This window comes from Myzus persicae, unplaced genomic scaffold (genome assembly GCF_001856785.1).
Source record: "Myzus persicae strain clone G006 unplaced genomic scaffold, MPER_G0061.0, whole genome shotgun sequence".
Lineage (NCBI taxonomy): Eukaryota > Metazoa > Arthropoda > Insecta > Hemiptera > Aphididae > Myzus > Myzus persicae.
In genome coordinates, this window is record NW_019103889.1 from 17,529 (window position 1) to 33,100 (window position 15,572).

The 15,572-nt window shown below is 30.8% G+C and overlaps 1 protein-coding gene across 1 annotated transcript in view; it reads left to right on the top strand.

Annotated features, from left to right (window-relative positions):
• Positions 1 to 2,292: 2,292 nt before the first annotated feature.
• Positions 2,293 to 15,572, top strand: part of LOC111035931 (zwei Ig domain protein zig-8-like) — a 406,793-nt gene continuing 393,513 nt past the window's right edge. The window contains exon 1 of the mRNA XM_022317765.1: positions 2,293 to 2,672. Coding sequence (XP_022173457.1) covers positions 2,597 to 2,672 — 76 coding nt within the window. The 5' untranslated portion in view covers positions 2,293 to 2,596. The remainder of the gene's footprint in view (positions 2,673 to 15,572) is intronic.

The following is a 15,572-nucleotide window of genomic DNA, read 5'->3' on the forward strand; positions in this document are numbered from 1 at the left end:
AATGAATAGGGTCATAATTAAAACGTATAGCTCATTCACTACCCGAAAATACGCTAAATAAATAACAAAATAAAGTACTATTAAACAGTTAATGATGATAATCATTGGCTATTTAGACATTTCACTTGTGTAGTCATTGAATGAAATCCAAGTGGCAAGTCTCTCACTGGAATTCTATTTCCAAGTAAAATAAATCAAGATTTATAATAATAAAGATAGAGGAGGCGTTTAGTTTGTTTTATTTTTATGGTAAACAATTTTAATATTTTGAAATGCCCTTACTTAAATATATCTACTTGTACACATTTTCACATTTATATAATAATATGTGGGCACATTCGTTGTTACACATTTAATGAACAAGTACATACCTAGAACTTGTTATAAGACAAATTATGTTTGAACTGAAAAATAAATAATTAGACAAATTTTCCTTATTATTTTTATATTTTTCTAGTCTTCAGAAATTAAATGTATACATTGGTATTAATCCCATAATAATTGATAATTATATGGATGCTTTGTTAAATTTTAATACACATATTTACATAGTTAATTTATTAACTATATCTACATTTTTCAATATTCGGGTAGTGATCAGAAGTGTAAAACACGTGAATTAATATACATATATTTATTTTATATTTAACCTGAAAATAATTCATTATTAGCAGAAATTGTATTTACTTATATGACTGCTGCTGTTTGTTTTATGAATTTTTTTTTATAAATTTAATTTGTGTTAAAATATTAAATATTCTAACTCCTATATACACACTAAGATAAGTTATGAATAAAAATAAATTAATAAAATAATAAATTATTACATCATGTAAGCAGGGTACACTTATAAATTATATTTACTTCACTGTATAAGTTATCAAGTTTTTTTTGTCTTCTGAAAAATTGTATAATTTGACTTCAAAACCGTCCAATTATACTTGTTATTATTTCTTTTTTCTTCAAATTGTCTGGTATTTATCGATTTTATCGTTTAAATATAAAATATTCAAACGAATAGTAGTTAAATAAATAATGAATGCAAAGAGAAAATATAAGATTCAAAAAAAAATTGTGAGCACTATTGACTGTTTTTAACAAAATCTTCGACAGTTTATTTACCGTGTTTCTCTGAAAGTAGAGGTCCATGCCACAACTAGGCAAGTCGCAATATTAACGAAATTTACTTTTCCACGAAAACGATTACATGGAAGAAATACGTTTATATTGGTACATTACCATATTTCGCATATAAATCCAATAATTTTCTTCTGAGTAATTCAATTCCATTAATTATTGTCTGTGGTGCTAAACAGAATGATATCAGTATAATATGGACTTGCCTGATTATATAGCAGGGAGTCCTATGTATTTCTCGAATGCCATACGATTTCATCGTTTTGTATATTAACTGTAAAATTATAACACGCCAATAAACGTAGGACAGAGTGATGTAAGACTTGTGATCAAAGTATGGATCGTACACCTAATTTTTATTAATGTTTGTTCGGTATTTAGTGTAATTTAAAACAACAAAAATTGTCAACTACTAAAACCATAAACATCAATGTGGTCCTTTTAGGCACGTAACATTTTAACGAATTAAGGATCAAATATTAAGTAGTATGTACCTACCTATGTTATTATGTTTATATATTCATAATGCCACATTATGCCAATATATATGGGTTATTTGTTTTGCTATACAAAAAAAAAAATATTTGAATACTTTTCTCCTTGGAGCTTAGGTATAACTCAATTGAACAGGTACAGTGTATACTTAATGTTTTTTCTCCAATATATTACTGGGTTGTCGCGTAACAAATAAAATACGCACGAGCTTTAAATTCGACCTAACTTAGTTACTCTAAAAGACATCCGACGAATTTAAAATATACGCGAAATCTATTAGATTCTAAGTGTCTGAATGGTGATAAACAAAAATAATACATTCTACGCTCCTCTGCAGTATGTGCCCTTCTTGAACACAATTCAACTATCGCTAACTTAACGCCAAATGGGGTTTGAAAATCTTCAAAACGTTTATAAGACTTATTTCTACAGTATTTTGTTTCTGTTAAAACAAATCTCCGGGATACTTGAATTTTCTGGTGGTTCAGCACTTTAGTGGTGGTCACCTTCACATTCGCCCTTCCCGCCGCTCGATGAAAATGGATTGGCTATATAAGGTGACAAATTTCCGGGTGGCTTATGTGAGTGCGTGCGCGCGTGCGTTTCTCGCACAAAATGGTATTTGCCGGATGTAACCTAATTTGTATGTTGTTGTATTGTTTCAGGACTGTCAACAGAACCGGAGAACGGGAAAAAAAATAAACGCGCCCCTTCTAAATTGTCTCCACTTTATTGTTTGTTTTATGCATTTTCTCTCTGCGCCGTGCGATCGATTCACGTCGCTATGTTGACATTAACGGCATTGGAAGTAGACTTAATGTCCTAGGGTGGTTAGATAAAAAAAAAAAAAAAATACTTAAGGGCGAATAGTAGTTAGGAGGGAAGAGTAGAGAAAATAAAGAGAAGGAATAAGATTTAACGAAAAAATTGTAAGTAAGGGGCGCGTTCACTGCACTTTAGGAGGATGTACTCGACAAAAGCAACAGCCATGACGTTCCTGGTGGCCATATTTGCAGTGAGCCCACTTCAGTCTTCCGAAGGTAAGATATTTATATTTTGCATGGATAAAGATGATTATGTTTACGGTAAACACTATCACTGTCTTGAAAAATATTAACGTTTTTGAAAATAATTTTTCACATAATTTGAATTTTGAATTGATTACTAAACCATATTTTCAATATCATTGTACCTACTTATAATTTATAAATGAACCAAAAATTGTCCTCAAACCAAAATATACCGACTGATGTACCCAATACGAATCGATTTACTAACGAAGCGAACAATTAGGAGGTCGGTGGATCAATTAATACGTTAACTGTCATGCGTGAATTCCCTGAATTTACCTCGGAGCTATGTGTACAGTTTTGTGGCCACGTCATAACTTTTGATATACTTGTGTTCGTGAACATTTGTATGCACACTACCTTTTTGCCAAACCATCTTCATGAACAGAAATAAAATATAAATGCCTTTACTGAACTGTTAAGTTAAGATCAGGACAGTTTATGTATTTTCAGTGAAAACATACTATGACAAGTTGTTATAATAATTGACTTTTGATTTTGTCAAATACCTATATGTCAATTTTATTTTATTGATTTGATCACTTTAAATAAATAAAAACTACAATTTTATGTATTTTAAAAAATTTAAATATTGTACAGAAGACACCTCGTGTGCATTTTCTTTGCCCCCTATAGAAATTGTATTTTTTCATATAAAAATATGTTTTTTTAAAAATTGAATTCAAAACATTTTTTCCCTTTACATTTTGACAAACATACAAAAAAAAGCTGCATACAAAATATGTCTACTCTGTGTGCAAAACAATTTTCAATTTTCAAGTGGAAATTAACGTGTTAATATAGGCATAATTTAAGTTCTCATAATTTATCTTTATTTAAATAAATCACATTTTGTAAATGTCTCTTGCTTGATCTAACTTAAGAGATAGGGTAGTTATGATCTCGATAAACGGCCATTCATTTTTTTATTACTAATTATTTAAGAAAAGATTTTTAACGTTTACGATGAAAATGTTTTTTTATAACATCATGCATCAAATCGTCGCGTTTATGGCTTCGAATAAGAAATTATATCTTAACACAAATATGAGAGTAGAATGAATGTTTGCTGCTTATATAGGAACTCACAAACTACTAAACTGATTTTGTGAAAATTATAAAAATGTATACTTTTTTTGCAAGTGTATTTATTATACAAATCTTTTGCTCGAGTCACATCGGGTGGGATAGCTAGTCGATTATATAATATATTACCTATATAATTGGTTGAATCATATATTTATTATTATGTGTAACATTACATTGTCAAAAATACAATTCAATAGTTAAACGCATTTAAAGACGTGCTACCTGTTTTATTAATTGTGAATAGTCGAAAATGTATTTAGTGTATTTGTTTAGGTATTATTATTATTAATTATTATTATTGTTATTGTCGTTTATTCGGGTTTAACGTTTAATGGTCGCCGACGCGACGGTTTAAATGCTTCTGTTTAATAATTTTACTGCCTCACTTAAAGTCTTGATTATTCGAATTATTTAGTTTTATCCGTAGGAGTACACCAGATTTCGTAAAGCTGCATTATTACGGACTACGAAGTAAACCTAAATCCCATAGCAATTAAATTTGAATTATCACAAGTTAATATATCACTGTTCATATTCATTATGTCTCCAACACCCCGAGAAACTTCACTTTTATTTTAACGCCTCATTAACAACTTTTAACAAGGCTTCAAGTCACCACAAGGAGAAGTAATTTTCTTTGAAAGTAAAAGTTTTTGCTATTTCTTTTTTCGAATTACAATTTAATTTGTTTCTTTCTATACCATTTGTAAGTTTTTCGCTGTATCGTCATTCCATGATTATACTGTTATCCTTCTTTTCTTTTAAATAGCCCCTTGTTTTCACTACCTTCCTACCTATTAATTATTTCTTTCTCTGAAATATACAACTAATGATAAACTTAATTACCAGTTTCTTTCACGTAGGTAGATATAACTCTCCTCCTTACACATATTAAGTTTAAATTCTAGTAAAAAGTTAATTGCAGCATAATGTGTATGTTTAAGTAAACTAGATGTACCTACTGATTAAATATATATATATAATACATAGTCATATATATATATATAATAATATATATAGTATATATTTTATATGACAAGTTAGAGAAACACAACACAACAGTAGTTTTTGAAAATAAACATATTACTATATAAATACATTAAACAACAAAGGTTATATGGGATAAAATCTTACATAATATAAATATTAATGAGTAGATACAACATAGGCCTTCTATACTACGAGACAAGCAATGATTGTACGGAAAGCGTAACGACATAGAGGGTACTTTTTGATTACTCGATGTAGGCACGGTAGTGCTGGGTAGTAGGGTAAGATAATATATAAATGTTTAGACAATTGTATATTGTCGTAAAGACAGCCTTCGTCACTGCGAAATGTTGTTACGCCACTCGTAATGATGTTGTTGTACATAATTCTTTTCTATTAGTATAAGGTCTATGAGATAAACTAATTAGATTAAATTACATTACATAACACATTACAAAAATCATACATAAACAATACTAATAAAATCAAGGACTACCAAAGCTCTATAATATTATGAATATTTGGTAACTATTGAAGCTGGTATATGGTATTGCATCCAATCAACCGAATCCCTATAAGCTGTGTAAATAAAATCTGTAGTAGATCGGGCATTCAGTGGCTATGTGAGGGATTGTTTATGATTTATGTCCAAGATCACAGGAAGGTGTAGTAAGTATGTAGTTTTCGTGTATACATCATGTGATTATAAATTCCATGACCAGACCAAAAAACTTATTTTATTTACTGTATAAATAATATCATGAATTAGATTTTACATAAGTTTTAAAAATTGTAATATACCTACTGGCATACGATATTATTATTAGTGATAAACTCCATCAACAAATCTTAGCCAGGCCAGGTTTAAATAGCGTCTTGTTTTCACTACTTACCTATTAATTTCTTTTTCCAAAATATAATATAACTAAGAACAGACTTAACTACCAGTTTTTTTCAGGTAGGTTACACATACTAGATTTAAGATAATGTAAAAAGTTATTGTATAGCGCATAATGTATAGGTAAATTATAACTACTTACTAGGTAAATAATACCATATAATATTATATTGTACAAACACTTTTATAATTATAATATATTTATTACCAAACGATATTATTATCAGTGATAAACTTTATCAACAAATCTGAGCCAGATCGTTATATTATTCTAAACATGCAAATTATTAAGTATAACTATTGGAGTAACTAAATTTACAATTCAAATTACTCGACTTGAGGTGATATCAAGGAGTTGTAGAAACCGATGTCTGAGAACTCCCATCCCTTGTGTAAAGGGGCCTATGCGAATAAAGTTCAAAATATCTTATCTTCTTAAGATACGTTTATTTCGAAATTATTTGATCGATATGTTTGGTATTCCAATTAAATTTAACAATGAACAAAAACAAACAAAATTAAAAATAGATGTCAATTTCTAAAATGTAAATTAATATTAAAAATAAAAACCGTTAGAAATACGTCGTATGGTATTAATATTAGCACACAAATTACAGTGGCTATACAAAAAAAATACTAAGGATCTATAATACAATTTTCTTCGCTAATGTTCTAGAGTAATAATTGTTAATAAATGGATTTGTAACATTTTTTTAGATGATAAATAATATTTTTCATGATTTACTTTATACTTATACCCATAAGTATAAATATTTCAATGAATCATTTGAAAATATAATATATCATTAAACGACTAAGTAATCTGCGGTAAATATGTTTCTTTATACCTACTTCTACTATGTGAATAATTTACAGTTAATTTAAATTTTAATTGTTCATTCGAGTAGCTTGTCTGCATTACTATTTCATAAGTAATAATCACCTAAGGGTTATTATAATTTAATTTACTCATTGCTTTCAATGGACATTAATCGGTTTAAATGTATATCCAAGGAGTGTTAATAAAATAATTTACGATCAATAAGTTTTGAATTTCTATCTATACCATACATTTCTACTATTCGATACCATATTATTAAATGTAGTTACATTCCAATATTTAAATTTTTCACAGTTTCTGATATATTGAAATATTGAGTTATTTTGCGTCTAGCACATCTGGCATAGCTATAGTGTAATACGATTAACTCTATATAAGTACTATTTATCGACATGTTCCCATATCGAGCCTTATTCGTTTTAATCGATTGCGCTGCAGTATTGCGCAAGTAGACATTATGTCAACTTTGAAACGAAATCATACGTAAATGTAATCTAAATGCAGATCGTTTTCAATAAAAAATGTTTGATTTTTCATTTTCAAAATTTATGACAAAACATCAAACACTTCCGATCGGCTTTGGCTTCAGCAGCATCAGTTGTCCACAGTGAGCTTTAAGTACTACTCCGTCATTGCAGTGGTGTCATTGCAGTCTTTGTAGGCATTATAATAACATGAGCTTGGTTCTGGGCGTCGCAGTGATCGTTACCGTATAGTTCATCGCACCTGGAAATAACAATGTATACTTAAGCGGAGCTTCCAAAGGCTTAAACCGATACATGGATATCTTCTAGAATTCACGAGTCACACATACACACACACACACACACACACACAAACACACACAAATGAACTTTTCTTGATTATGTTTCGATCGATCATTCGCGTATATTATTTTACGTTTCTATACATGCGGGCCTATGCTCTCACTCCGATTGGATACAGGCGTGGTCTAAAAACGCACGTTGTCGTCGTCTATAATAACATACACGGTCGACCGTTCGATTTCAATTAATGATAAAACCGCCATCCTTTACCACCGTTGACGTGGGCGTTTTGCCCTCCCCGCTCTCCATCCGGACACGAGTACAATAAAAACTGGTCTGCAGCACCGATGCGCGAGTATACAGACTGTGGGATTTAATTTGCACAAATTCATTTTGGCGTATCCGTCCACTTGTGTACACATCTATACTCCATAATATAGCGTCCTATTTCGAACGTTTGATGCGCGTGCGTGTGTGCGCACATGTTAGGCATAACCGCAATAATAGTCGGTTGTGGTGGTTATGTAGTGGATCGCGGTACATGGTTCGCTCGATAACCCCGAGGATATTATTCGCGATGCAATGCACGAGGTCGGGCGCTGCTGCCACGCCGTGCCAGCCGGATTTGCCGGCGAATTTATTGCCGATAAGTTTGGCCTGGACCGGGAGCGTTCTTGGCACAAAACAAGATTCGGCTGCCAGCAAAAGTACAAAAGTTTCATTAAAGATAAAGAACCACCCTCTCAAACTTTACACTTCACAGTAATTACCATCGAAGCGGAATTTATCTACGAAAATAATAAATGAACCCGCGAGAAATGTACCGCCGTCGCTGCACCGGTGTGGTGCACACTCTCGTCGTCGCAGTGGTACGACGGAGTTGGACTTCTTTGCTCCTCTATCAGAAATATATATATATATATATATATATTATAATGCCGAATCCCCCACCTCTGTTTTACCACCAGCACCGTTCCATTAGCATTGTCAGGGACTTTTGATAGTATGACGATCGTTGCCAAAAATGCACCCCCTTCCCCCGCTCTTGTAGTCAAAAATATAAAATATATGTATACCTAATAATTTTGCCTAGCATCAGTTGATTTCGTAAGGTTCATTTCCCCTGCACCACCATCTTGGAATTTTGAAAAAAAAAAACAATTGCATTCGATTGTACTACGTTAGTGTCGTAGTTTGATATATTATTGGTCCCACGCTAGTGGCAAGGCCCTAACTCTTCGAAATAAAATTTAAAGTTTAGTTGGGGAGCTGAAGAGTTACTAGCTCCTCCACCTTGATATTTCAAAAATAAAAATAAAAATAATTTAGTTTATACACACAATTAGTTCATTGTTTCCTCATCCTAATGATTGGGTCGGCCATACCAAACACTTTTAGTTATAATGAAATTATTGTTGTGTTAACTCAATAGAAAGCTGTAGATCAATTTAAATACATTATTTTTGGTAAGAAATGGACCTGATAGGTTCTATAACATATTATTAGTATCGTATTGATTCAAAACGGAAAACATCATTAGTGAAAATCAAAACGGCTTATGAAATAATTGGCCATTGTAAATTATTCTATACGCCCATTTATTATCTACATAAACATGATGGGAACATACTTTACACTTACCGTTCAATACGGTATATAGAATTTATACGTTGTCGGGGAAATCATGCGTAATGGAAATTTTCAAAAAATACTTTTGTGAATTCGAATATAATCACGCGCGGTAAAGTTTTATAGCACTGTCTGCAGAATAGGTCCCTACGACTAAGAGAATATGTAATAATTTTATGCAAATGATTGCTCATGTTAGAAAAAACCAACAAGTTTATGTTCGTTAATCTTTGGAATTTTAAAACCTACGAAAGTTACTTTGATTTAACAATCTGTTGTAATAATTTTCGTATTACATTATTTACAAATAAAACAAAGTAATACGCGCTCTCACTTTCGGGTTTGATATTAATTTCGTGTTTTACTTTAGTTCGTTTTAATACGAAACTTTTACAGTAGAAATATGCACTGTGCACAACCTACTAATTAAAATGTTTTTGAACGTAATTTATGTTCCACCTTTCCAGACATTCAGTGTATCACAAAATGTAATAATTCCACTGCGACGTGAAATAAATAATATAATATATAATATATGTTTTATTAAAACTCCATTTCTTCGTTTTGTTTGTAATATTCACGTACTTCGAATGTCTTCCCAAAGTCGTTTTTATCCCCGGGATCGCATTGACAATAATACTACACTTAATATCATGTAATTTACATACGTCTCAAAAGTTTCTGCAGATTTCCCTAAGGAATATGAATAATTTGTTGAGCAGTAATATTCATTATACGAACTATTGCTTTATGGTGGATAGCCAACTAGAAGTGTGTATCTATTGTATAGGTGTATGATGTGTATGTGTGTGTATCAACGTTTATTCTGGGTACTTGTGTATACATGAAAAATAGCAATATTTAAGTTTTCCAAGCACAGTTGTGTGTATATTGCAGAAAATGCTATTAATATGCGGTAGACTTGGGAGTTTAATAATAATTTGCTTATAAAAACATAATATGAATTATCGCATTTTATTTATAAATATGTAGCGGAATTATGCATTAAACTAATGCATAGGCGCCTACCAATAATTCCTAATACCCAGATAAACTCTACTTATATCGATAAATTATAATATTAAAAAGTATGAAAAGTTATATTATGCACTCGACAGTTTTATTTTTTTTTTGTATCCATGAATGGACATAATCTAACGTTTTGTGTTTAATGTGAATTATAATTTATGTATAACAACATAAGCTCAAAGAAAAAATGTGGGTTTATTTGTATTTGAAATGTCAACATTTGCGTGTGTCAAATTCACACGCGAACTATATATGAGGTACCTATAATACAAGTATAATTTGTCATTTTTATATTTATTTCTAGATTATGTCTCATATCCATGCTTAAATATTATATTTGCCTTATTAATGTGTTATTAACTAAATTGTATAATTATGTAGGTACTAGCAAAAAATATTAAAAAGGTAACTAAATACCTACTCAGAGAAAAAAAATCATAATTATTATCCCCCGCTAGGTACCTAACAACTATTTTCATACCTATGACAAATTATTTAATAAACTAATAATTACCTACCAGTTACAGTTGTAATTTGGAACAAAGTGCATACCTAGGTAATTCAATAAAATACATTTTAATAACTTTATATTAAATAAATATATACCTGCTTGATGTTTATATTTTCTCATTATCCCGGATGATTGTAAATAATCATGTTTTTTTTTTATATTTTCAAGTAGTATGTAAAACCTACCGACCACTGAAAATAATACTTTTGTTTTAAACATTAGCATATTTTGTATTAAAAGCGTATTCGTTTTAAGTTTCCGTTAATATGATTTCATTATAATATTTGTGTTTGTTTCTGTTTTCACAATATAATGTATGCAATTCAAGGTTCATTTTTTAATTATTCAACAGTACAAACTAAAGACACATTTTTTTACAGTATAATATTTTGGACAAAATTAACAATTTATTCATATCATTGTTGATGAATATTCTGTGAATCAGAAAATGAATATATGTTGTTTGTAAAAAATCAATAACGAACAAAAATAATTCCCACAAAGCACGTAATATTTTCTTTAGAAAAAAATTGTAATCCGATTAAACAGAATGCAATTATTATAAAGTATTATGTACCTGCGTACCGAAAAAATGAAGTATGATAATTATTAAAATATTATTATAATATAGTTAATCTTATTTTATAGTTATAATATTTTATTTAAAATTAATTTTGTGTAAAATTTTTTTTTCCTGACTTTTTTAATATTTTAATATTGATTCATAACTTATAGCTATAGCCTATAAGTTTAAAACCTTTAAATTATTAAAAAAAACACCTGTATATTTAATATGAACGACTAAAACCTCTTCGTGTAGTAACTTGTAATATATATTCATCATGCATATTATATCATATTTAATTTTCTCTACAATCAATCATAACTTACTATTAAAATAACAGTTGTAATTACAATTTATTTTAATATTTATTTTGATTTTGGATGTCATCATATTTAGATAACAAACATTTAAAAGAAAATCGCAATATTTCATATTTTATATTAGTACATAATATATCATAAAACGGAGGTCTAAAGCACGAAAAGTTGAAAGAAACAATTTCGTAGACAATCTAAAATAATGTAATATCGTTACTCCGCATCACCAGACTTATGGTGCTTAGGATTCACTAATGGATTTTCTAACTACATAGATTTATGTCCAATCAAAATGCGTTTATAATTAGTTTCTTGGTACATATATCACGGCACTCCAGACAAATATTAAGTTTCTTTTCACCTAAACACAATAATAATACTATTTTAATGATACTATCCACAGTTATTCGTTTATACTAATATCTGAAATGTAAGTACTTGTACGATGATTTAATGCTGAGATATTTTACCTTTTCCTTTTCCATCACCAAAAACTGAATATGATAAAATTAAAACTAAATTATGTATTGAACCGCTCTCCCCTTCATCGGTGTGTTAGATTTTTTTACACGCACCCTTTAATTTTACGTGCGAACTGCAGTTTCAACTCCCCGCGGAGGTCTCGGTCTCGGACATGTTATTGGAGGCAAAATGTGAAAACCGGCAATAAGGCGTTTTCCGTGTCGTCGTCGCTGCCACCACAGCGGTAGTAAATACTAATAATACGAGAGTATAAAAAAAAAATAATAATAAAAAGCTAGTCGACTGTTACTCGAAAATGCAATCTAACGTTATTATACCTTATACCAGGTCGTCGGTACACCTATATATAGCGCTCGCGTTGTATACGTAAGTAGGTACACATCCCGCAGAGGGGTGATGCTTTTATATTTTATTTATTTTTAATTTTATTAAGTGTAAGCGTGCTCACGAAATTTGATTTTTTACACCGATAGTTATAATATTGTAATGGTCTGAGATTTTTACATTATATACCTGCCTAATATTTTCCTAGAAACACCATGGATGATAATATTTACCCATATAGGTAGAAGCTGAACACATTAACATCGTGTTAAAAGCTTATGTATACCTGTTGTAAATATTATAATATTAAAAATATTCTATTACCTATATCGTCATCTGCGCACACTATAAAAATATGACTCACATTCGCCATAATATCGAAATCGGTGTTGGAACCAGCTATTATAATATTATAATGTCATAATGCGAGCATTATTATAAACGTGCGTCGTATTACACTGACGATGACGACTCGTCCGCAGTTAATCCGGGACGGACACCTAATTGGGTCGTAAATTGTCACGACGGATATTCAAACTAATAGACTGCGATTATTGTTATTGATGAAATTATTTATATGGTATATTTGTCAAAATGTTTGTCAAACCGAAACGGACGTCTAAAACGGATTTATAATATCAAGGTATTAATATGGTATTAAATGTATAATATTATATAAAAACGTTTTATCGATCGTTTCTTGTCAATTTGTTTAACAGTGCAGTCTTAAAAATCCGAAATTACTGCACGGTACTACACAATTCAATAGTTTTTGATATTCTCCATGATAATTTAATTATCAACATTTTTCGGCTACTGTATTTAAGCGCATCTACCCACGTGGATACTCGGTACTATAAATATGTATAATTCATGGCCAGATTATATAATAATAGTATTTTTGTGTTAAGACAATCACGAATACGGTAGGAAAGTCCATTATTATTTCCGTCGATGAATTTAAGTGTGGTTCTAATACGTGTCTTAGATGCCTAGTATGACCACGCTGACTCGTACCTTATAGGCTTGTACTTCTAACAAACATAATAATTTGTCGGTATTGGATGTGCGATGAATTCCCAGATATCTGCAGTGACCTACTCTCCACGACAAGGTCCAACGACCACTGCAGTCGTACAAATATTGCTCACGCGCATCGTGGCAGCAATGTAATAGTCGATGGCGTTTTCATCGTTTCCGGGAGATAAAACAATTAAACCGATAAAAATTGAATTAGTTGGCACGCAGTGGTATTCGTTCGCGTATCTCTCGCGCATACACCTTGCACGACGGCGTGGTGGTTGGGGGACGAAGCGAGTGGAAAATTCGAAAGAGAGGTCTCGTTGCCTCGAACGTAATACAGTATATACTTGGGTTTACTGTATACATACATTAAACACGCGTACATTATAAACCAGAAGCCTGCCTTAGTTTTGAATCCGGAAGTAGCGCAGCGTTGCTTTTGCAGCGGGGGAAGCGTTTAATAGTAAGAACAGCGTGTTCGTCTCACGATAGACACATATATATATAATAATAAATGGCGATGTTGTTTTTTTTTTTTTTGAGGGAGAGGATTCTAAAAAACAATCTGTACTAATTTTGTCCCGAAAATACTGGTTTTTCCCCGAAAGATGGATCATCATTTTTTAAGAATAATTATTAACAGTTAATATGAACTAGTTCAGTACACTGCAGTTATCCGTTTCAGTTGTGATTATAATATAAACGTACGGTTTGAGTTGAACTAGGTGTGGGTTTTATTCAATTAACATTGAAAAAATGCATATCATTTTGTCAAACGTATCTACCACCGATATAAAATTACATGACGAGAAGGTTGCCTATTCGTCCCGGGCCGAGATGTGTACTTTATGTTGTCAATTATAAAATTAAAAACTTAAGAAATGATGGTAATATGTAATGATGAAAAATTGTGAAAGATATTGTTGTTTAAACAAATTATGTTTTCGATCACCTCAAATATATAAATCAAATTTATTTTTCTTTATTTTGAATATTATTTGAAAATTTCTGGAACTCTCATAACCCTGTAAACGTATGCACTATATAATATGTAATATATGTTTTAGTTTTATAACCGATCAATTCTTGTGATTTCGAATAAACAACGATATTACATTAATGTTATCTTAGATAGTATACTTATCTTAGGATTTGTCCGGGTTTGGTTGAGTATCGTCTTGTTGTTTTGCACTATAATATAGTAACACAATGGTTATTGATTATACAAATGTATTAAAATTATAATAAAATACATTTTTTTTTTTGCGAAAAATCTCATTTTTTGTTCATAGTAGTGTTTTAACTTATAATTTATAATTTCTTAATCGATAACCCATTAATTTTGTTTCTATTGTTTAGGTGTAGTATATTTCTCTGAACAGTTTTTCGTACACAACTAAAATATTGAGTCTTTGACCATAAGTTGTGTTGCTTAAATATAAACCAAATATAAGTTTATATTTTATAAAGCGATTCTCTACAATCCCACAAGGGACTATCCTCCACTGATTTTCACTAAATTCAACTAATTATATGCTAAATGATTGTATAAATGAGAAACAAAATTTGATATTTTAACATAAACGTAGGTATTTGGGTAAATATTTTGACTTAGAATCGATAGTAACTTAAAAAAATAAAAAATACTGGTCAACAGAATAATAAAGGAAAGTAATTAGTCTAAAAATGGTGAAAAATACGTTTGATATACTGTATAGTGTTTTTGATAAGTGCTTTTAATTATAATACAGAAATATTTTATTCAAGACCTTAAACCGCAAGAAAATGGGCGTAGCACATTAAATGGATCATCCTGTACAGCCCTGATACCACTGCCGGGGGAACAAAAAAGAAAATATATTAAAAAGGGTATCGTGAAATTCATAATAATAATATTATACCAGTGCCCTGGTAAAGGGTCAAAAGCAGCAGCAATTGCGATAACGTCATACTCGACCATGTGCGTGCCTTCTGCATGGTGGGAGGAAAAATGGACGAGCGGAATATTATATTATTATAGTGGACAATAATTAATATCGTTAGAATATTCTTGAGCAGTTGACCGTAGGTTTGGGCCGTCCTTATCATTAAAGGACGATTTAGATTTCCTGAGACCGCAAACTGCAGGTTTCGATCGTGTATGACTCTTAAGCCGATCGCTGCAAACCTTTCAGACAGTTCTGCGAAGGACACGTCACTTGTGACACGATTGGCGATCTATCCGTAGACGATCGACGATATTGATTCCGTGGACTTCAGCTGAATAGATCTAGGATGTAAAATATATCGTGTTATCTATGTGCAAAAGTCGGAAAGTTAATTACAATAATTTACTAAGGTTGAGTTAATTAAAGAGAACACGAGTAAGAAGTTAACAGTTAACAAATCATGTATTTAACTCGAT